This window comes from Patiria miniata, unplaced genomic scaffold, assembly GCF_015706575.1.
Source record: "Patiria miniata isolate m_02_andy unplaced genomic scaffold, ASM1570657v1 HiC_scaffold_21, whole genome shotgun sequence".
In the NCBI taxonomy this organism is placed as follows: domain Eukaryota; kingdom Metazoa; phylum Echinodermata; class Asteroidea; order Valvatida; family Asterinidae; genus Patiria; species Patiria miniata.
The window spans coordinates 1,296,066-1,320,295 of NW_024037060.1; the positions used below are offsets into that span (position 1 = coordinate 1,296,066).

The 24,230-nt window shown below is 40.8% G+C and overlaps 2 protein-coding genes across 2 annotated transcripts; one reads left to right on the forward strand and one right to left on the reverse strand.

The window, feature by feature from the left end:
• Positions 1–1,518: 1,518 nt before the first annotated feature.
• Positions 1,519–4,270, forward strand: LOC119729533. Its single transcript, XM_038202135.1, has 3 exons — positions 1,519–1,655; positions 1,981–2,127; positions 2,624–4,270. The coding sequence occupies exons 1-3, from the start codon at positions 1,581–1,583 to the stop codon at positions 3,992–3,994; spliced, it is 1,593 nt and encodes a 530-aa protein (XP_038058063.1). The 5' UTR covers positions 1,519–1,580; the 3' UTR covers positions 3,995–4,270.
• A 439-nt stretch (positions 4,271–4,709) lies between these two features.
• LOC119729677 (vacuolar protein sorting-associated protein 16 homolog) lies at positions 4,710–23,324 on the reverse strand. Its single transcript, XM_038202350.1, has 23 exons — positions 23,275–23,324; positions 21,207–21,301; positions 20,913–21,013; positions 19,892–20,020; positions 18,907–19,051; positions 17,854–17,969; positions 15,959–16,078; positions 15,306–15,436; positions 14,783–14,877; positions 13,763–13,839; positions 13,371–13,502; positions 12,567–12,694; positions 11,632–11,667; positions 11,327–11,435; positions 10,784–10,918; positions 10,338–10,446; positions 9,517–9,614; positions 8,837–8,941; positions 8,282–8,359; positions 7,840–8,009; positions 6,963–7,059; positions 6,645–6,748; positions 4,710–6,321 (listed from the first exon to the last, which is right to left on the reverse strand). The coding sequence occupies exons 1-23, from the start codon at positions 23,322–23,324 to the stop codon at positions 6,180–6,182; spliced, it is 2,502 nt and encodes an 833-aa protein (XP_038058278.1). The 3' UTR covers positions 4,710–6,179.
• Between the last annotated feature and the right edge of the window lie 906 nt (positions 23,325–24,230).

Below are 24,230 nucleotides of genomic sequence, written 5' to 3' on the forward strand. Positions count from 1 at the left end.
TGTGAGGTCATTTAACGAAGATTTTTGACCATCTGTGGAAATTTAAAAAAAAAGAAGGAAATGTGAAAAATAAAGTTGGCTTCTTTTCACAGTTAATAAGATTGAAATAAAAAAAAAGTCACTTAAAGGACTATATATTCAAATTCATAAGATACAAGTCATGAATGAGACGTCGAAGCGTGTAGTGTGGATGCCACAAGACATACACGAATAGGCAAACCTTTAATTATGAATATGCTCCCAGACCAGTGTACGGCCCAAATGTCAGTCAGTCAGTGAAGCACATCGAGTATGTTACGCTGGCCTAGGCCCTCTGGGGCCAGCAAAAATAAGAACACTAAACCCCCGAGGGGGTGGGGTGAGAAAAGACGCCTCGTTCTCAAGAGGTATCACACTCCCTTCATATTCGAGGGGACGATGTCAGGGCCGCACCTTCGTATGGCAACATCATTTGCCCTCGTCTTACCCATCGGACCATCCAGACTCAATATTGATTCAGCTAGGGGCAGAGAATACAGGAGTATGTGTTAAGTGATTCTTTGTTTGCAGGCAAACATATGAGAAACGGCGGAGGACAAAAGGCATATAGCCGTGTGCCTAGGGCCGTGATTACAGACGATTAATACTTCGCAACACGCGCGTCATAACATGTAATGCCGACATTCCGACTCCAAACATCTTGATTGAGAAAAATCTTGAAACAGACATCAAAATTTTCTAAATTATCGGTGCAACCTTCCATTGTGGATGAGGTTTGGTTTCTGAACGAGAAAAAAAAATCACCTCACGACATTCTATATCGATCTCTGCATATGTGTCTCGTTGCCAACAACAAAAGAAGATGGCGTTTTATTATCTTGTCATTACTGGCTTTAATGACCATCGATTTGTGTCATACTACATTCTGTCGCCTTCCCACAGTGTCGTAAACGATTGTGTAACATCAATTAAGTACGGGGTCAGATGTTAATATGACTTGAAGCAAGCATCATCTGCTGATCGTTGGAAGCAGTTTCTCCGAATGTTTCTCATTTATTTCCATCATTGCTACGATTTCTCATCAGAGGACAAACAAATTGACAGCACCATCGGCGAGATCTCTGACTTTAACTTTAAGAAATGGTTATCTTTCTCGATGAATGTAGGTGAAAACAAGTTTGCAGACAGGAGACGAGCACAACACGTAACGACGTCAGCATCTTAACCGGATCTTGATAACGCAATCGTTCTTTAAACGGTGGATACTTGCCAGTTATGGTCCAAGCCGGAAATAACCCCAAAGTGATGAAAATTATTCTACAAGATCAGTACTTCGGTTTGGCCTAACCGTAATAACACCAGCCGTTTTGACAAACTGATTTTGACAAACAATTTGGAATTTATTGTGACTTTTATGGATTATGATATATACTTCGTGTTGTTTTCTACGGATATTCATGACTGCCGAGTTATATGATGTGTAAAGATGCCTCATTTAGACCGTCTGAAAGAGACAAGCTCCTTCAACTTTCTTCTACTTCTCATCCCCATTTTAAATCTGCTATACATAAACACGCTTGACCCGTAATCTACCCAAAACAATGATCGAGGAACTCGCACTTTGCATCACTGGGGCAAACCAAGCCGCCAAGCACCGAGAAAGCACAGCCGCATCGGTAGGTTCATTCCCTTCAAATTGAGAGCAAATTGAGGACGAAACAAACTTCGTATCGCATCACCGTCGCTCCAAAGGCATATATCAGTATTCAGCTCTTTTTTTCGCTAAGTCTCTTTACTCAGGCTTTAATATGGGAAAAGATAGTTGCTTGGTTTGATACATAAAAAGCGCAGCAATCATTTTCATGTGAAAAACTCAAACAAGACAGTCGTTTACCCATCAGACAGTTATTCAACCATCCTGCAGAGACAAGACACCATCACATGTTCAATTCTCACAAATTTCGTCTCATAAAGTCCATTTCTTTCGCAATCTCTCTCCAGGTACCGCTCCAAGTCTCCACCAAGACTCCCGTGTCTGCCCGGGCCGCCACCATGCCTGAGCCGCTGCAGCTGACGGCGATACGCCGGGAGCAGAGACGGATAGCGGCCCTGCTCGATGCGTCCAAGCAGCTCGGACTCGTCTTACCAGTAAGTATGAGAGGATGCACAGATCAACTTTCGATTCAAGCTGCTGTATGAACGTTGTTCTGAGACAATACATTTTCCTTGTACTTGATCACGAATCACGGACAACATTGAACATTGTTTCCAATTCGTAGTTACGGGCGACGATTGATACACACAAAATAAACCGCTCCTAATTCAAAATAAGAAACATATTGCAGTGGCTGATCTAGGATTTTTCTGTTTTGGGTTGATAAGGTGTTCAAGTCAATACGAACAGAGACAAAAGCCTTATGAACCAAGATTTGAAATTTGTAGTTCGACGTAATTTTAGAAAAATGTTTTTTTTTTCGAGTAAAGTAGTATGTTGTCTGAGATGACGACATCCAAAAAATGAAGTTTTTTTCGTATGTCGAATTAAGTTGAATCTTAGATATTGAGATGGATGTAAGCGGTAGGTCTATTTATGTGCAAGTTTTTATTTGAATTTTCTTCCTGTATTATTTTGCTCTCGTCACAGGCTCGTCAAGATGGTATTCCATTACAAGATCTTTACAAGAGCGACTACTATCTTCAAATGCAGAATGGGTTCAGGAAGATGTACGTAGCGGGGACACAGCAGCAGACGGCTCTTTCATTACCGGAGATGGAACATCTGATGAAAAGACACGGCAACGGCAAGTCCAAGAAACCGACGGCTGTTTTGTCGCTGAGCTCTACCATCAACGAAGGCTGGAAACACTTACGTGAGGTCAGAGAAAAGAGGGAAAGTTTTGCGAAGAGGAAACAGTTCAGGACTAAACATATCGGAGGAGATAAACGGCTGTTTGAAGCTCCGGACGAGCCGGACGGGTGGTCGCCCGGTCAGGCAGCACGAGAGCTGATGACCCGAAAGAAAATCCGTAATGACAGACAGACGAACGATCTGATTGGTCAGAAGCTGGTTGAAAAATCAGCGGGGCTCCAACCAGTGGGCTTGTCTGATAGGCTGCCGAATCATGGCGGCAGCGTGGACTTCCGCTTGCCGAGGCTGGCAAAATTCGACCCGAGTTCAGAAATATTGCCAGACATTGCTCAAACGGAAAACAACCGACTCGGTGACGACAGTTCCCGCCAAAACTCCATCACCGGGAAACCTTTGCTAAGATACAACCATGGCAACAGGGGACATGGGATGGACCTCTCCGTGCAAGGCCAAGCCGAATCGACGGAGAGTGACGAGATGACGTCATACGATTGGAGCGTTTACTCAGACTCCCCGGACGATGTATACAGACCATTTTATCCACAGACGCCGTCTGCGTCCCCGGCCAGCGTGGACTCGTTGGACGGTTTCGACTTGCACGGTTTGTACCGCGATTTCGACTCGGACAACCCCTACTCCGATGTGAATAAAGACCCGAATCTTACTGGCAAAGGCGATGGAGAAGGAGGGTCTGAGAAGGTGGATAGTCTTATGAATTCCTCAAGCAATCAAAGAATAAAACAAGTGGGTGGCGATTCCCAATCCAACAGCGGAGACGCAGTGAAAAACGGACTCCTATCGTCGCATTCCATACTGAACAGAAACAGAAACAGACAGGACTTCAGAAAGTCCAAGGAATCCTCGACAACCCTTGATACGTACCGCGACGCCTACGTTCGAGCCCTAGCGGTGGCACGCTCCCGTCGCCTCCCCGATGATTTCACTGGACTCGGTACGCGCACCACGCGACCGTTCTCCTTCTCCTACTTCGCTGACCACGGGTCCACCTGCAAGTGCCAGAGTTGCCTGGAGCGGGTGCAACGGCAAGATTTCCCCGGGAAGAAATCCGTCAAGAGAAGGAAGCAACCTCAGGGGCTAAAACTCATCTTGGGAGATGTAAGGATGGAGGATTATTACAAACGATGAAGTCGTTGGGCAAGAAGTCTGCTCTTTTGGAACCCATCTTTTAGAGCCAGATCTCTACATTGGGATTTTTTTTCGGCATGATACCTTGATTCGGTTCAGCTCCATTCCCAGTGAAAACCACCCACATCTCCCCCGAAAAAGGCACTTCATACTAGAACAGTTAATAAAAACAATCTGGAAGCAGTATTTAAAATCACAAATGATAGAAAGACATGTCAAACTGTTCAAAATTTAAACGAGGCTTATTATCTGAGAAAAACTCTGCCTTTGATTAATTCATCGACTCCTTTGCTGCATCGCAAGGGCGATCCAAGGGGGGGGGGGGTAGTTTGGCTTACCATGACCCACCAAGCCCCTCCCGACTGCCAAATGTTAATTATCATGGGAAAAAATCCCAAATTTCCTTGAAGAAACTTGATTCATTGCTTTAGGCCTTTGGACTTCAACAGCCAAGCCACCACCTTTGGAAAAGACTACATCGGCCACTGCATTATGGTCCACTACATAGGCCAGATTGACTGATACATTAGTCTTCTTTCTTCTGATATTAACATGTACACCACTAACTTTAAATTTCAGGTGGCCCATTGAAAATCACCCTTGGGCTGAACTGGCAACCATTTACGAATTAAGTGTATAATTACATGCCACAAGTATGATTGGGAGACAGAAATCTTTAACTGACTTCAGCCCAAGTTAGCTTGTAAAACGCGGTCAAACAAGGATTAAAGAGAATTCACGTTCTAGCATTTAATACAACCTTTTTACTGTTCTCTTGATTTCAATATGGTGACAGATTTACATATATTTACATGCATATATACATTTATAAGGGTAAACTATGAAATGCAACAATGTCATACAATTATTTTTCATACTTCCGCATTATGAGAGAAAGCCAGACAAAATAATGGACTCGAATTAATCATAACATTTCAAGTCATGGAGAAATAAAGGCTTCTCAATCAAATGAAAGGATCCTAATTGTTTCATAAAGGATTTGTCATGTTTACCAAATAATGACAAAATAATGTTCCCTCGGTAGTAAATTTATGGATTCCAAAGGGCCTTCAACATCATTCTTTCCTTAATGTGTTTGTTAGGATGTATCCCTGTCGATCAATATCACTCATTATCCAGACAATATTAGGGTTTTATTTGGCATTATTGTTTTACAAATCTAACAATACGTTGAGGAACGAATTCAAGGCTTTTTTGAATTTTTTTAATGAAATCTGAATTTAGCTAATATTTTTTTCCCATACGTGTGCAGGAAGCACTTTTTTATATATATAATTCCTTGTGCTTCTTATTCATGGCTTGCTTACTTGAAAGCCAATTTCTTTAAAAGTAGATCACAAACTTGCTGGAAGCAAACGCACCATGAATTCTGGCACAGGTGACTTACATCCCACTTCCGTGGCAAATTTACATTTGCGGTGTGTGCCATGTAAGCCGCCCTGTGCGCAGACTTCAGAGTGCGTTTGTTCGAGCTCGCATTTTTAATGAAATGACCCCATATGACTTTTTGCCGCACCCATGCCATATGCGGCATTCTTTTGAGGGCTGATATCGGCTTTTTGTGGCAATTGCCCATTTTATTTCTACACACCACGACTCCATGTCGGCCATTTTCTCTCAGTAATTTTCAGGAACCTAGAAATCCATTGGCTCAAAGTTGTTGTTTTTTTTACCTGGGATGTGAAAGTCCACCCTTCATCATCCATTTAATTAAAAGTCAAAATTTGATTTGTACAAGCTCAATCAAGTACAAAAAAGTATCATTCACTTATTTTTGTCTGAATATAGAAAAAAATACGCCTTCTTTGTCTACTATTTCAATAATATCCAATAAAATACCCCCCCCCCAAAAAAAAAAACAAGTCTGGTTAAAATTAACAGGGAGTAGAGTATAAAAATGGGAAAACCTTTGTCAAAATTTGTTTGAATAATTTGTGACTTGACTTGAGACTGGAGGAGTTGGGATGGACTTATACTGAATTGTGGTGTATTTCCTACAACATGGAATTTTCCTTTATAAGGAATTCATCTTATCATTGCAGCACTGGTATAAAAATTACAGTCTGGTGCCGCTTTCTTAAGAATCAGCACTATGTAGCAGGCTTGCGACAAAGGGAACCAGACAATGATGGCTTCCTTGTCTGAATATGTCGCTGGTATCCACTCATTTCTTGGAATACATCTGTGCTTTCATGCCTTGGATCTTGGCAGTCAGGGCCCGGTTACCGAGACATTGTCGCATGACTTGGTTCAGGTCGTCTTCACTCCTCTGCTGGAAGGCAAGATCCGCGGCTTCTTCCAAAGAACTTCAAGAATAAAATGTTCATACATTAAAGCAATTGTAACTATCTTAAGAATTTGTCTATTCTTGTTTTGCGTAGTTTTTCTTAATGTTCATGTACTTTTTTGTTGTAGTATTTTTTTGTATGATTTGTCGTGGTCAAAATGATGTAATAATAATAATAACAACATAACTTTGCCCACCTGGGTGGGGCTTAATGCATTGATCAATTCTTGTTTATTAAATATACCATAGGACTCCGTGCAATGCAAAATAAAATTCACTGAAATTGCTGGTGATTTTAGCTAAATTTGGAAAACAATTTTTTTTTCATGTGAGGAATCTTACCCCATTTTGATGTACATTTTGACTTTGTTCTCTGCTGCCACTCTTCCTATGTACTTGTTGGCCTCATATTTGTTGTGGTGATTCATACAGACCTCAACAAAGGGCTAAAAGATAAATATTTCAAAAGAAAAAATTACTACATGTACATGTATAACAATTTCCAATCAACAATTGCAGAAAATGTAGAATAATAAAAAAAATATTCAAGATGTACTCTGGATAAAAACACAACCATATCTACTCCCCATTTCGATTTTTAATTAACATTCCAATACAATTTATGAAAATAAACAACACACTGGCTTTGTAGCTACTTACCTCATATCCGATGGGAGATTTCTTGCTCTTTGCAAATCTCTCAAGTTCCAGCCAATCGCCTGAGTTGGCCAGGGCGTCAATTTTCAGCCACCAGAATCTAAGCAAGGCCAAACAAAAATGTCCAACAAAATGATTTTGCAGTTCAGGGACGGAAAGAAATTTTGGACACCCGAGTTCCAGAAAATGACACATACAAATCTGAAAGATTTGGCAATGAAATTTATGAACATTAACTTGTGGTCTCCTAATAGTGTGTGGGGAGTACAGTGTGGCTCATGATCGGAGGGTCAGGGGTGTGAATCCAGCTGCTTGTCATATGTTGTGTCCTTCGGCAAGCCACTTCACCCCCACTTGCCTCTCTCTCCACCCAGAAGTATAAATGGGTACCGGCATTAGCTGGGGAGTAACCAGCATCCCGTCCAGTAGAACAGAAATATTCTCAGTTGTTTCATGCTACCAAAACCGGAGATAAACGTCGGCCTGATGAGCCACATAGGCTCGTGATAGACTTTACTACTGCTCCACCTAATTGTGTGGCCAGTAACAAGCTGATCCTCTGTGGCAAAAGTTTCAAAAGTGAAACAAAAAAGATATTTGCTTCGAGACAGGCAATTATTAGCGAGCATACATTTATATAGGAACACCTGTCGCAAGCTAACACAACCAATGCCTGTCTATTCAGGACTGATTTTCCACGTAAGACACCTTTAAGGCAAAACTGCACAGTGGCACAATTGCACAGTATTTTTGTGATAATTTCACCCACCTTCTCAGGTTTACAAGTATACCTTAAGTGACCATTTTCCTGAATACAAGATGCATGTTTAAAATGCTGGGTTTTTTTATCCAAAAGAGTTCTCAATTCTAAAATCCATACCTTTTGTCCGGGACCTTGAATTCCTTCCGGAGTTGCTCGGCCAGCTTGCTCATGTTCTTAGAGATCAGTTCGTGCATGGTGTCATGCAGTGACTTGCCGATGTAGGCCACTTTGTATTGATCCTCCAAGCGTCGCTGGTAGCCGAGGAGTTTGTTCTGCTCTTCTGTTGCCTGAGCGAGAGGTGGTAGAATAAATCAATAGTTGGTCAGGCAGATTCTTCAAGGATCTAGGGCACTCATTGAACCCATGTTCTAATGGACTCATGCATGAACCCTAGATGGCGCCATATTACCACTCATATGAGCTGCAGATGGAGGGAGGTCAAAGAAACTAGTCCATAGGGGAAATATAGCACTTTTAAATTTCATATTGCCCTTTTTAACCAAATTATTACTTTAGGGGGTTATTTTTGGAAACTAGCAGGGTCTGTTAAAGAACATACCTTGGCAGCAAATTCATTTCTTGCTTTAGTGTAGTTGTCATGTGCTCCATTCAGCTTATCCGTCTTCTGCTGAAAATCCTGTTGAAAAAAAATCAAGTTATACTGGGTAAGTTTGAATAGTGGTGAATTTGAGGACTCCCTGTGTTATGCATTCTGGCCCGGTGACATTTAAGCGTTTACGGCTTCGTGTCCTTGAATCAAATATATTGAGAAATCTGAGATTGTCAACATGGGTCTGGAGAGCTCGGCTGGTAGTGCACAGGACAAATAATCCAGAATTCTGCATCAGTCAGCTTTCGTTTGTTCAATTGGAAATTAAGCTGTGAAAGTAAAGCAGGGCCGGACGCTTCCATCCTGGCAGACTTTTTCTCAAATGCAACAATCTATTTAAAAACAAAAACAAAAGTAACGACGGGTTTAAGTTCTGCAAATGTACATTTACGAATATATCACTGATTTGATGAGGAGTGAAAATTTGATATCAAATGTATCCAATGACGTAAACAAAACTGAAAGTCTCATGAAAAAGGAGTTCCTTGGGATTGATAGTTTTACCGTAATCTTGAAGCTGTCAGCAACTTGGCAGTTTGCCATCTCTTGGAAGTCATCGTTCTGATAGTACAGGTCCGTCAACAAGGTGGGCTTCTGCTCCCGGCAAAACTGTACAGCATAACAAAATAAAATAAAAATCAATATAAATATTTGGTGCTGCCATTAGAGAAAGTCCATGACAAGATTTGGGCTTGCTAAACACCAGTGCCAGTTTGTCAGTTTGCATTGCATAATTATATTGCTCAGAAAATTAGAATTCACCTCTTGTTCCTACATCGCCTACTATGACCCGTTCTCTAAAGTTTCCTGTGATAATTGTTCACTGAAAAACAAATTTAGAAAATAACGCGACAGTTGAGTCCCGCTCGGGTACTGAATTGTGAAGTTTTTAAAATGGGTCAAGGTAAAACCCAGCGTTGTGGTCAAGGTGTTTGTGATGGATCACAATAACATCACAAGTTCAATCACAAGTCATTTCACAAGTCCATACACAAGCAACTAAGGAGGAACAATAACAAGGGAATGCCTTTGAATCAGTTCACAGAAATAGCATGGGACTTGACCCAGGACTGGATGACCTGTGACTGAATTGTGATGACTTGTGATTGGCTTGTGATCACTGGTGATCACTTGTGATGGACTTGAGGCAATACTGGTAAAACCAAAAGTTGAAATCTGTGTACCTGCATGAAGAGGCTCTGTGCCATTGGCTGGTTACGCAGAGACATGAGAAAGTCTCCCATAGGCATGGTCTCTTGCATCTGGAGTAGTACCAAGTACACTACACACAAATGAGATACAATAGATCCAAACTGGTGTTAAGAGCCCAGATTATAACAACCTTGATGAGCGCTACTCACCGATTTCTCATAAATAACACTTCTCAAATACACACGGAGTAGCAAGCGCACATGGTTCAATAAATCTAAACTCTGAGTGGCTTTAAAGGTAATAACTCAAGATCTGTCAAGACATACTATCTCACTAATGAACAATTTCTTACCTAGGTCACCGTCTCCACGCACAATGGCTTCGTAAAAGGGTATAGATTCCAAAATCTCCCAATAACACAACTCTGACTGGCTGACTTTTGAGTATTACTGAGTAACACCTGAAAGTCAGTATCTCAACTCTCAATGGTTTTGGTAAGGGCTACTCACCATCTTCTCATACACACCGATCTGACTGATCAAAGCTGGTTCCTCATAAATTTCTCAACGGCTTTGATAAGAGTTACTCACTGATCTCTCATCGACACTTTAAGAGACTCACTCAATGAGTAACAATGTCTTACCAAATCAGTTTCTCAAATATCAATATCTTTGAGGAGGGCTACTCACTCACCTCTCAATTACACAAATCTGATTACTCACTCACTCACCGAGTAACAGTTTCTTGCCCAAGTCGGTGCATGTATCACCACTCGTGATAGCTTGGATAAGGATTACTCACCAATCTCAAATTCACTCTCATCTGAATGACTCACTGAGTAATAGTGTCTTACCTAGGTCGGTGTCGCCACTCTCAATTGCTTTAGTAAGTGCTACTTTTTGATCCCTCATTGTCATCAGCAGTGGGACTTGTTCGGCTGCTCGTGGTTCGTACTCTAATAACTGCAGTCAAAACAAAATAGAAACAGGTTCCCTGTTGCTTTTCAATCTCTGTGATAGATGTAGGCCCTTTGTGCAGGTTATTATTTCAACCCATTGGTCTCTGTGCCAACCCAAACACCCTGCTTGTTACTCCCCGTACCGCCCGAAACCGTGCAAGTACTGTATGGTTATGGATTCATCAGGAATAAAAAGTATGTAATACAATGTGGTACACGTGCTAATGGATTGCTACAGATATTATTAAGTAATGATTTTAATGAAAGTAACTGAAATTATTATTGAATTATTAGTTTTTAATACACATTGCCATTTTAGTATGCAATGATTGTTCCCTCACCTTGACAGCGAGTTGGGTGCGGCCGCATTCCGATGCCTTCTTAGCAATCTCTGAGTAGGCAATCCCCGGCGCCGTGTCCAACTTGCTCTTGATGTCTTGAGCTATCGTCTCATCGGCTATGTGCTTCTGTAGAACCTTTAAAAAAATTTGTACTAAAGATGTCAGGTAGAATGTTTGCAATCATCTTTGTGCTTCTACAAGACCATTTTTTTTTACTGGAAGTGTTAAAGTTGCTCTTGATGTCTTGAGGTTGGGCTTGGATGGGTGGGTGTGGAGTGGATTGGTTTTCAAATTGTGACCTATCGTGTTGGGAGCCTAATGTCCTAGTATGCTACTAGAAAGAATGGGGGACAGGGGAATGGATGGGATGCAGTAGGCCTGGGCTGGGAGAGTGATCTGGGGTGGGCTTGGGTTTGGATGGGGTTCCATATGGTGAGGATGGGGTGGAGTTAGATTGGGTAGGATTGGGTTCAGATGGGATGGGATAGGGCAGGATGGGATGGGGTGGGTGGCCAGGGTTGGTGGATTGGGTAAGTGACCAACCTTGTAGCAAGCCCAGTGCCCTAGTATCCTACTCTCCCCCTCTGCCTCTGGCAACTTGAGGAAGCGACTGATGTGCATGGCAAGACACCATTGGCGACGCAGGATCAATCTGTCATTCAAAATCAGAGATTAGAAATGGACTAGGAAATAATAATCTTATTACAAATTCATGTCTACATAACGACGAAAAGCCCCTGATCTCTTCACCAATAACAAATTTATCAATTACAAACAGTATTCTGCAGGTAAGTATTTTATATCAAAAAATTAAACAGATTTATAACAAGAAAAGGTTGCTACAATACCTGTCAATGAGCACTGGTAATGTAAGTCTCTTGAGTCTGTAAAGAAGCAGCTCAGGAAATTATATGCACATCTTTGATTTCAACTTCATCCTTTCAAGTGACCACAATTATCTTTTTCAGTGCAATACGCTGTATGCCATGAGTACCTCAAACGCGACACATTTTGTGACACTACTGTGAGCGAGTCAGTGAGTTGGTCAATCAGTCAAGGCTATGAACTCAGTGCAGTAGTACCCTGAACAGATATGAGAAGAGAGAATAGGGGAACCACTGGGACGGACATTTGAACGCATTGCTGACGACGCCTGATGCTCGCGTGAAGACAATATGGCTTTGTGTACATCCAGAATAAAATAAGTTGTGCACAGTTTGCAATCAGTGTGGGCACGTGGTGTGTCCAGGGCCCAATTTCACTGCTAACCACAGAATTCCGCGCTTAAAATCACCATTCTGTGCTAACCGTGCTAGCAGAAAAATTCTGTGCCAACTCTGTAAGCACATAATCCCTAGTTATGTATCTTTGCATGCGCATAAGCCAAAATTCCTCGCTAAACCGTGATATACGCTTACTGTAAGCACGGAATTCTCTGCTATAGTAAGCAGGGATTTTTTTGCTAACTGTAAGCAGAGCAAAGAAATTGAGCCCTGTTCACTACGGTCCTGTTCATCTACTGTTCGTGTATGGAATGAATAGACCTAACCATTTAAAGCCCCCCTCCCCCTATCTGATCACAACAACTGCCCTCTCCATGCCACACTGCATGTTCCAACCACATGGTTGTGATTGGACAAAATCATCATACAGCAGGGCTTGGGGATCAGTCTCTTGCTAAATTCCAAGCTTTGTTTTTTTAAGAAAAACGTTGCTGGACAAATTTTCTGGCTGCATGCAAATCTCTCTGGATCCACTTCATACTATGACATGTCAAGGATACTCTTCATAGCTTAGCGGCATTCCTACATGGTACTCCCGTACGGAGTTGATGACTCGAAGCATCTTGCACATGTTGACAAACTTCTCCGGGCTCATGTTGGTCAGAAAACACTTCCCAAAAGACGCGGCCTAGTTGATGTAAAACCATCCAACAACGATGATAAGTCAAACGATAAGTAAAATTTAAGTTTATTTAATTCATTATTATTTGGTGAGCGGACAGAATGGCCCATGAAAGTTTTAGGAATGACATTGCAAGGAAAACCCACGGAATCAGGTAGGGACTAACAACCCAATCCTCATGTAGGCCGAGGCAGGATTCGAACCCGGGTTACGGGATGTAGTCAAAGACAGTATTGCTAGCCCAACCTGATCCCTGTTTTGTCAATGATAAACATGTTTTCAAGCCATACTTCTTGCTGGAATCACGACAAGTGGAGCTTGATTGATTGGACACCCAAGCACTCTACGTATCACTGTACTAAAAAACTTAGCTATTTTTGTTTTGTAATGATTGCTGCCCATAGTATGCCAACCATTGGTTGACAAAAACAATAGTTGTGACACAGCAAAGGGCTATATGCAGGATTATTTATGAACAGAAAAATACTTCACCTATTTCAAACATATCCGACTGTTTTTAACAAAATGTATTGGGTAAACTTTGGACATTTTTTTTGGAAAATGAGCAGGATCCCATTATTAGTCAATTCAATCTCAGATGGATCTTAAGATTTGTCATAACAGTCAGCATCATGTAGTCTGGTAACCAGACTTAAACCACTAAGACCTATTGAATACTGACCTTGAGGAGTATCCTCTGAGTTGCGGGCTCATACTCGCATCCTGCAGCCTCGATGCACTGGTCCACAGCCAATGGCAAATCACCCTTTGCCATGACCATTCGGATGTAATCATCAGCTTTCTGACTTTTTTTCTGCCAAGATTTGTTAAAAAAAAAAAAAAAACACCAAAAACAAATATTTGTTACCATTCACCTCTTATGTATTTATCCTAAAACCTCTTTGAAAGCGGAAATGAAGTTAAAAAAAATTATTCCCAAGGACACCTCTTCACACTTCTTCGCAGGACAGACTAGTTCCATGGTGTACCGCAAACTTACAGTACAACTTTACTGTACCATTCCACCATGCAAAGCTTTGTATCATATTAACAAATCTGAAACAAAGTCAATACCTGGAATTCTTTTGAGGCTTCGAAAAGCAGCGCTCCGGGAGCTATGGACCCTACGTTGAATATCTCCTCCACAACCACTGAAAAATGAGAACAAATACTTTAATGGAGAGCTGTTGGTTTGTACTAGGAGTAACTTTAAGTCTTTGCCTTTCGGTTTGTTAAAATAAATATCAAATTCACGGGACAAGGTGCTGAGGGTTCTTCTGTAAATTCTGGTTTCGTATTCTTACAACCAATCTTACTATCCATGAACACGCACACACATTTTATGAAACCAATTGCATGAGAATTTTCACAAGAAAGAGGACTCTCATAGAAGTATGAGAGTTTTGTTTCTTGTGAAACCTTCGAATTCAGTTGTAAAATTTAACAAAAACTTCGGAAATGTCTTAATCGAAACACTGCCTTCAATAAGATACAAAATGCATGTTTATAAAGCGCACTTATCCACCAGAATGGGTGCTCAAGGCGCTACATCATTATTACCCCTGCTCATTGGGTCAATGAAACATTCCAAATACCATCTCAGCTTCCTGGGGAGCATACAGCTCAATGCTGCCATTTTGGCGCAAAGCAGCGAAAATCAACCACAATAACCATCTCTGCCCTCACAGGTACACACTTACTCCTGGGTGGGGAGAAGCAATGAGTGACAAAGTGCCTTGCCCAAGGGCACACACGCCATAACCCCAGGCTGCAGAGCCCACAACCTGCAGAATTACCTGCAGACCACAAATTCAATGCTCAAGACCACAAGGCCACAGCACTCCACGATATGAAGTCAGAGAACAGCCAGTGTGACATTGACCTTATGACCTCTGACTCAAGATCAAACAATTTAAATATTAACACACACAAAATAGATGCTGCACTCAATCTGCGCGTATGCATAATTGAGACACAGGCCAATCTGACTACAGGAAAAGTCAAATAGTTAATGTACAAAAAACCAACACAAATTCAGAATCTTTGAGGTTATTATCCAAGTAGAGACATGTCACCAGTCTAGATGTGGCTTACCTGGTACCCGTTGCAGTAACTCATGGGTGGCGCTGTCTACGATGCGTAAACCGTCAGCCTCAGGGATCAAGTACGCCTCACTTTTCATGTTGAAAGTGATTGCTTGGTTAAGGCATGTTCATTTTCAAAAGAGATAAAAGCGGACATTACTAGCAAACTAGACACAGCATGCAAGGATATTGGCCACACAAATCAGACATACAGACCAATCCAGGAATGCTATCAGTTTTATCAAGACGGCCCATTAAAAACATAAGCAATGTACTAGATTTTGTTCAGATAATGCATTATGGCACAGTTGTTTTGTACAATAGCTTCAACAATGGTTTCTCCATTGATGGGGGCCTAAAGCGTGTATTGTGATCCGGTGCCTGGATTCCTCTATAGCAAATCCAGGCATACACACAAACTATCCCCCAACCCTCTCAATCAGTGGAGGCCTCAGAAAAGTAGAGTCGAAAAAATTCAAGGTCACAAAATGATGTTAACTTAAAAACTTTTTTTACAGAACTGCTAAGGATATCTGATCCAATCTTTGTGTGGTCCAATGATGAGCAGTAGATTCTCCCAGTAGCCCACTACGGCCCCCGTCCCGCACCAAGCTAGCTGCTTGGGGCGCTTCTGACTCTTGGTGTCAAACTCACAGTAAACCTTCTGCAAACGGCCAAAACAACAACAAAAGTACAAACTACAAGCCCCTCAAAACTAGACTTCTAATCCTTGATATTCAACAACGGACTCCCCGCACTTTTGGACCACTTTTGAGAGTTCAAATGGTAGGACACACCGCGAGTACTGGTACGCATGATTAATTTATTTTTCAGAGAGTGCACAAATAAAGTTGTGCCAGACGCCTTCGGGAAATGCATTTAAATGTCCCACTCACAGCCAGTGATCTCCCCCGACTCTCTCTTTAAAAACGCTGAGGGGATAATTGTGCATGTAGTCCTGATGACATGTGTGATAACAAAGGATCTGAAAAGGGTTTGATTTAAAAAACAAGGCGTGTATGCAAATTTTTCTGACACGCAGTTACAGGTTGTGTAATGTTGTTTAAACCATTCTGTTACAATGTGCGACGGGAATCTTTACCTAAACTATTAAGGGTCGTGATCTTAGCGACAAAGGGAATAATTAATTGAGGCTGAGGGTCAGGAGTAACTCAATCCATTTTACCTGCAGGTCCGATGAACCAGTCCACAGAAGGCCGGTGTCGCCAAACAAGGCCAGGAGTCGGTTATCAAAGGACACCGCCATCTCAATAAAGGCATTGACAGGACTGCTGGTTGTAAGCGTCTGAACGTCAAGAAAGAGATGTTTTATTTATTACTTACATAAAAGGTTATAAGATGGAATTTTGCGTCGGGGTGATATAAATCAAATTAGGTTTTGCCCTTCATCAACGTTTTTAAACACTGTATACTCAGTGTGTTACCTCCCGAGTGAAAGTTGGAAAAAATCACTCGGGTGGGACTCGAACCCACAACCTCCTGCTTTCTAGTGCAGATGTCTTACCACTCGACCACCGAGCTAACGGGATCAGTTGGCCGGTTCGAATCTGATGTACATAGCAGCGGGTACCGCATGCGGTACCTGCTGCTATGTACATCATCAGGAGGTCGTGGGTTCGAGTCCCACCCGAGTGATTTTTTCCAACTTTCCAGAGTTGCTGACTCGAGTCATGTGACTTGGACTCGAGTCGGACTCGAGTCCCTATTTTTGTGACTTGTGACTTGACTTGTAAATACCAGCTTTGAATTGTGACTTGACTTGGACTTGCAAACAATGACTTGTGACTTGACTTGGGATTGCAAAAAATGACTTGTTACCAACCCAAGTCAGACGCTAAATCCAGTGAAATGAATAGTTCCCACTAGTTTCAAAAGTTTTCAATAAGACTGTCACAACAAACTACACAGTTCTCAATGACCAAGTCTCTTGCTTAATGTAATGGTTGAACAAACTTTGAAAAGAAAGCAGCCCTTTGTCAATTGCATGTAAAATACCGGATAGCATAACCCATTGGTAGGCGTTTAGTATACATGAAAATTGAACAATAAAATGTTAGTATACTACATGTAATCGAGTGAGTGAAGTCTTTTTTTCATGTCATCTCAACATTTATTTCTACAGTGTTAAGTAAATTTATTAAAGTATACAAAGGGCTAATATCCGACAGATATGTGATAAACTACAAGAATAGTATTAGCAACACATTGAAAAAGGGGAATTAAGGAGGCATGTTCAAAATAACTCGTAAGTTGACGCCAGGTTCTTTTAGCTTATTACAGCTGGACAAAATAATATGCAACTTGACGTGTTCTTGGACAAAGATACTTCTGACTGGACCTAATGACTTGTGACTTGACTTGTGACTGGACCTAATGACTTGTGACTTGACTTGTGACTGGACCTAATGACTTGTGACTTGACTTGGACTTGCAAACAATGACTTGTGACTTGACTTGGACTTGCAAAAAATGACTTGCTGCCACCTCTGCAACTTTCACTCGGGAGGTAACACACTGAGTATACAGTGTTTAAAAATGTAGGTGAAGGGCAAAAACCTAATTTGATACATAAAAGATGTTTTGTCGTTGCTGGTGTTTGGATTTTTTGAGTTTCAGTCCAAAAATAGATTTCGCTTTTAGATTTTTTCCCTCTTCAATACAGGGTGGTCCCAAAAAACAAAAACAAAATCGGGCGATCTTGGTTTAATTTTTCTTCTGAAAAGATTTTCCATGCATTGTTATATGTGGTTTGAGTCTCAGGGTAGTGGAAGTATGACATTCCGGTTTTTTTTTAAATTTTTTTGACCACCCTGTATGGGAGGTCTACAAATTGGGCAATGGGGCCATTTTTCATGAAGCTGTGAAGCAGAGAAATCTCCTAAGCACAGAAAATACATGCTCAGCGAAATCAGGTTACCAGCCAAGATGCAATGCAATTCACATAAGTTGTCACTGGTACTCAGCACATTTTAGCTTAGCACGTAAATTTGATAAGCAGCATATTCTGCTGAACTGTTCCAATGAAATCAGACCCAGGTCAAAGGTCACCCAGACACCCACCTGTTCGTGTACGTCTGTGTAGTCCACCAGGAATAATCGTTTCTCCTTGGCTAGTAAGATCTGAGTGTGTCTGTCTCTACAGATAATGCACCAGCTACTCGGCGGGGAGTCCAAGTCTACACGTTAAGACAAAGAGTGGAATAAGCCATGAGTGAACCCTGGTCTCCACAGAAGTAGAGGTCATCATATCGAGTATGTTTTTGTTTGCTTTGTTATTTCTCTTCATTTTCCAACAACCCCGATTCCCCTGTCTGTGATTTCCAAGAACATACCATTGCATTCGGGGGAGATCACATGAATTGTCTATACAGTGTGGTGCTCAGCGTCCCTTTGTACACAAACATGTGGTATGGTCACCCTAATTCATTGGAAATCCACTGCATAATTTACCGTAAATTTGACTTTAAAAAAAATTAAAAATCAGACGAAATTGACTTAAACATTTCCAAAATGCACGAAATGGGCAGAAAAATATATATACAGTGTACATGTATATAACTTCATTGTTAATAGTGGTTCATCAAAATTGCAAAAAAAGTTGAACACTTAAAGATTAAAGATGACCGAACCATTTAGGTTGTATGTTTGTTATTGTTTAATTTGGACGGTTGTTTGTTTTACTACCACATGATGCCAAACGTCCCAATGTAGCTGCACCTCCACTTAGTAAGTGCAAATGATTTGTGTTGGACAGTTGTGACTCATTTTCCTCAAAAATCAGTCACAGACTTGGAAAGATTCCCATATCTGGCCATCACTTGTCACCCTGTGCACAAACCCTATAGAGACTGGTCTGAACATTTCTAGGCATTTTCTCAGTAAATAATTCGATATTGTCCCTACTAAAATCAACCTATTAGGACATATTATCACTTTCTGATGGCTGATAGGTCACAGAAGGGAAAAATTAGTGATGGCTAGATATGGAAATCTTTCCACAGACTTTTCTACGTCAATGCAACATCAAAATGAGCTTTGCTTCAAACAATTTGAAATATAAAATGAGATACTTTTCATGACCAAATATCAAATAAACTTTCCAAGATAATTTACCCGGCACTTCAACCATCTTGCGACTGTGTCCCTCCTCAATGTTATTGATGACAAAGAATCGGTAACTGCCAGTCAGTACAGCCAATCCCGTGCCAACGTAACCCTGGAATATCTTGCACTCCAAGACTTTGGTATCTCGAGCCTCCTGATAAAGCGATCAAATCAGGGGGGGAAAAACAATCAATAAGGCCAAAAAAAAAAGTCTCCGGTTTCTGGTATGGAGCTTGCCCAAAAAGTGGTGCGGCGACGCGGCTTTTAAATTTTTTTTTACCTGTTTTTTTTTTTTTTTTTGCTTCAAATGTCGGCTGATGTCTGCAAATGGTGCCCGACTAAACGTAGTGCAAATATATGGGAGTCCAGAGAGGCCACATAAAGCTTATTCTCGATCATAACCCCATCTAAAAATACGTTAAAATTGTGCAGCAGCAGGATTCCAGTCAAACCAGTGAGTTTGGCGGTTTTGAGACATCATCTTGTATTGAAAAAAAACTTTTTCATTTTGCCGACGCGCATGGCTACGGCGACGCGTGCGCATACCAGAAACCGGAGACTTTTTTTTTTGGCCTAACATACAAAAAATGTGTTTTTCTATATCCAGAGTTATTCCAATCACCAGCATTTTGACTAAGATGCATCCTCAATCCTTCAAAATCCTCCAACTGCCATTTTGTACAAATTGGAGACAACCTCAATCCTCAGCAAGTATTATTTCTTTGATGTGTCACTATCTCAATCCTTCAAACTCCTCTAATAATCAATGTAATATATTGAGGCAGTGCAGATGATGTCCAGTATAATGTAGGTGTCAATTACAATATGGCTGAACATACATGCAGGGTACAGCCTAAGACCTTGACACAATGCATTTTTTTCAAAATCAACACAAAGTTGTTGGCATAATAGCTGAATCCGCCAAATCCTCTAAAACTACCCGGTTGCTTTTCAGGATTGAGGAGGGTTAGGGATGGAGAATTTATTGGTTTACCTGTCCCAAGCTGAAGTTTCTCTTGAAGTTACTGAAGATGTCATAGACCAGGACCGTACCATCTTCTTGGATGCAAAGGAGATCCTCCGAGCTGGACCAACCCATGTCTAGCAACTTACCACTATTCCACTGCAAAGAAAAGCGAATAACATCAAAAGATGTGATAAAGGAACTTATTTCATATGGGAATTGGACTGGGCTTGTTACAGGTGTCAAAACCCAGGACAGAATTCAGTAAAAGTATGATGAGATTTGAAGGTTTGCATGGTGGAAAGATACTACGACAAGATAAGTTTGCGGTAGCACCATGTGAATAAATCTCTTTTGTGAGTATGTGTGGTTCTGAAAAGAACCGGAGGGACTCTTTTCAGAACCACACATACTCACAAAAGAGATTTATTCACATGGTGCTACCGCAAGCTTATCTTGTCTTTAGTATTTAAAAAGTATGATCAATACGTCCAAATCAGTATTATCTAGGCAACCAAGTCAAGCTGAGGCTTTTATGATATCCTTGAGTAAAGGCACCTTTCATTTAAAAATTAAATGTAATTCATATAAAGCCAAACTGGAGAATTTCAAAATCTGGGTTTTTTTCACAGAAAACTCTTAAAGAAACGTACTAATCTACAGTGATCTGCCATTTCAAAAATGTTAGGAAATATATTTCACTATGTTCAGGCCTCACACTCAGAAAAATATCGGAGATAATTGATAGATTTTTCCAACTGTTTTTCTTGACAGTCCCTTGTTTTGAGGGGAAAAGTGCCAGATTCAAAACAATGTGTTCAAAAGAGTTTAACATCTGGATTAACATTTCAATTTTAATGTAGGTACTTTTTTTTTGGAAGAAGCAAAATTCTCTTTTAGAAAAGCTAGGCCTGAAGGTGGATTTTTTCTTTACACTGATGCCTATTCATAACATGGACAATTGGAAAGTCAAATTTTTCAGGGATCCTTCAGGTATTTCTTTCCTTTAACCCTTTCCAACATGTGAGAATTGTCTGAGAATTCTTCTTACTCTGAACTGAGAGATCTCACGGCCGGATGAGGTGTAGATGTACACGGTTGGACGAGTGCTGCCAGGGATATGCGTCATCTTACTCTCATCACGTACAAGAGCTGTGGAGGAAATGAACGGACAACCTCAGGCAAAATTCTTGAAAATCTGCTGTCTTCCTGAATCCTTCAAACATACACCAGAAATATGGCACATTCTTTGTAATTGTCATGGAGCACAATCGTCTAGCGAACATGCTAAAAAATAGGGAGAAATTTGGCAACATTTCATGATGTGAACAGCACTCCATCTTACCAATGGGTCCACCATAGGGGGCTGCAGCCACCTTGAACTTCTCCAGTTTGGCGAGTTCTTGCCAGCTTCGATCCATACTGTACAACTCCAACTTTCTGCCAATTAGAATTCAAGAAAAGTAATTGAACTGAAATTACTGAAGTAATGTTCCACAGTGCATACCTGTGATAATCAGAGAGAAAAATCACTATTTATTTCATTTACGATAAAAAACTATATAGGGCCTACTGTGGAGAAGTTTGGAGTGAGTGAACAGTTTTAAGGTTGATACATGTAGCTTACTGAAGCCAAAGTTGATGAGAAACATTTAATACATGTAGGTGCACAACAGTCACTAAATAATGACCAAAAAAAAAAAATCCTGGAATGATAATTTAACAATGTTTAGGCTTAAATATAACAACCCAAGATCTAAGGCTAGACCTATGTCTTTAAAAAAATACTGGCCACTGGATTAAAACAAGAATAGATTAAACAAAAGCAAAATCAGTCATTAGGCCAAATAAAAAGAAAAAATGTTTAGCATCCCTACCCGCTTCCTTTTTGGAGGCCGCCTCCTTCTTTTTTTTTCTAACACAAAAAAATGATAAATTTCAAACAGTGACATCATTCTGGCCTCTTTGTTGCATAGTTCTAGCTCATATAAAGCTGGTATATCATTCCTGAGTCCAAGTGGCTGCCATCGAAAAATAGAACGGTCGCCGGTCGGCCATTTTGGAAGGGAAAAAAAAGGGCCTCCTCCTTCCATTTTTTCCAAAAAGCAGTACGCTAAACATGTTTTTTTTTACTTGGCCTTATCATATGTCTACAGTAGTAAAGTGGGCAAAATGTATCATTAATGATGTAACAACCCAAAACATACTCCTAGAACTATGACTGAGGCTCCACAAAACACTAATTAAGTACAACATTTTGGGTTAAAATGGACATTTTGGGTTAAAATGACACCGAGGACAATAAATGGCAGAAAGAATGTATTGTATACACCACTTCTTTAAATGTGTATAAAGAAGTATCATTAGGCCTATTAAAAAAATTTAAAATGCACTTGACTCTCCATAGACATGATGATGATAGACTTTGATTTGTCAATGTTTGTACACAACCATCGACGGAAAAAATTCCGTACTCGGACGTCACTTTTTTCAATTAATTTTCTAGCGCCAAAAGTTACATCTTTTATGGTTATTCCTCCACTTTCCCTCCTCTACTCTCACCCTCTCCTTTCTTTAATTTCTATTTATTAATCAGTCAGTTACTTCATCGGGATTCGAACCTCTGACACTTGCTTGATACACGAGACTCTTAACCGCTAGGCCGCGCACGATCGCTGTTGCAATAATCAATCTTTGGACGTATTTGAAGTATCAATTGAAATAAACTAAATATTCATGAGAAAATAAATATTCATAATGACGTATTGCACTATCATTGGCAGGCTCATGTGACGTCATGGTTGTTGATGTCACGTGTATAACGTACCGCTGTCTTTCAGCCACTACAATAAGTTTTGACCGGCTGCTTCAAGTTAGTTCTGCACGACGAATGCATCCAAAATGTGCTCTAAAAACACATTTTGAGTAATTTTTTTTCACCTTAACACAGCTTCCTGGATTTCTCTTGGTTCAAAGGACAAGGTGAGGTGACAATTAATATGTTTGGCAGCAGATAAATTGACATCCGAGTATGGAACTTTTCCCCCATCGACAACCCAAAGACTGAAAGAAGTGGTGTCTGGATACTAGTTACTACATTCCTTTCAAATTTGCCAGAAAATACTGTCCAAATAAACCAATTCAACATGTCACTAGCGCGTGTGCAAACGCTAGTCTCAGACACAGGCTCATGAACAATGGTCAACATGGTCAATGCAACTTTTTCAATTTTTTTCGGTAAACAATTAACAAAACACGTCCGGAAACTGGACCTTAATAAAAGCTTAACAAAAAGAACAATGCTCGGTACGGTTCCTCGAGGTTCCAGTTCACCCAATGTAACCAACATGTTTTCAGTACACTCTTAGACAACACTTATGTAGGTGATACACAAATTACCAGGCTGGTGTTACCTGAAAAACACTTCCCCCAAAGGATTCCAGCCGCCGGTAATGTGCGCCATTTTGGATTTTGACCAGCCCCTTTTTGCCGGCTGTCCACGAATGACCTATTGAGGGCGCTCTAATTAAGCGCGAACGTGGAAAACGTCAAAGCCGAGCGCGAGCCGAAACTTTCCGAAAGTGGCTAAATTTCGGCTGGCGGGTCCAAAAATCGGATTTTAGTCCCCGAAGTGTCGTACAACCTGTCCCCGGCATGGACGTGGATCGCTTCTGAATAGTAGGGGGATATGCCCTCCTCTGGTATATTTAATTTCCTCGATAAAGGAATAACCCGAGCGTGGCGGAGCGGGGAGCCCGAAGCAACGGCAGCGGTCTGGGCCCGCTTAATGAACACGGTCCGGTCAGTAACTACTCCGATATATTATAAGGACTCGTAGGGCTCTTGGATTTTCCCGGTATACCAGACCACCACAGCTCATTCCCTGTCTATCTCAGCACTACGAATGGGAGGAAACGAGGCGGCACACTTAAAGCCATGGTTGCCGAGAAAGGGGCGCGGACCAATACGAATGTGCAAAACCTAATGGGCCGCCATCATATCGATGTACAGTCATCTGAACATGGAGCTTTAGGGCCTCATGTTTAGAAAGGGTGAAGCCTCTTATTATTTATACTTGTAAAAGTCTCTTTTTAAACTTATTTTTTTTTGTAATGGCTACTAAGTGAAAAAACACACCCATAACCCACAGACGATGCTAAGGCACATAGGCTGATACATGAGAGAGATTATATTGATGTGAATAATTTGAAGTGTAATGCTTAGAAAGTAACATGAAAATTGTGTGTTGAAATGAACCAATTTAATTATTTGAAAATATTAATTTTTTTTAAAATTATGTTTTTCTAAATGTACTAAAACAGCTTGAAAGGAGTTTGTACAACTGTGTCAACTTTGTATCATCTCAATC

Bases quoted from the DNA above. Each gene is read 5' to 3' on its own strand.
- LOC119729533 (XM_038202135.1), top strand. From the start codon at position 1,581: ATGATCGAGGAACTCGCACTTTGCATCACTGGGGCAAACCAAGCCGCC. The intron at 1,656-1,980 runs GTAGGTTCATTC...ATCTCTCTCCAG, and splicing joins GAGAAAGCACAGCCGCATCG to GTACCGCTCCAAGTCTCCAC. The intron at 2,128-2,623 runs GTAAGTATGAGA...CTCTCGTCACAG, and splicing joins AGCTCGGACTCGTCTTACCA to GCTCGTCAAGATGGTATTCC.
- LOC119729677 (XM_038202350.1), bottom strand. From the start codon at position 23,324: ATGGCGCACATTACCGGCGGCTGGAATCCTTTGGGGGAAGTGTTTTTC. The intron at 13,503-13,762 runs GTATTGACTTTG...AAATCTTGGCAG, and splicing joins AAGCCTCAAAAGAATTCCAG to AAAAAAAGTCAGAAAGCTGA. The intron at 8,010-8,281 runs GTATGTTCTTTA...CCTCTCGCTCAG, and splicing joins GAAATGAATTTGCTGCCAAG to GCAACAGAAGAGCAGAACAA.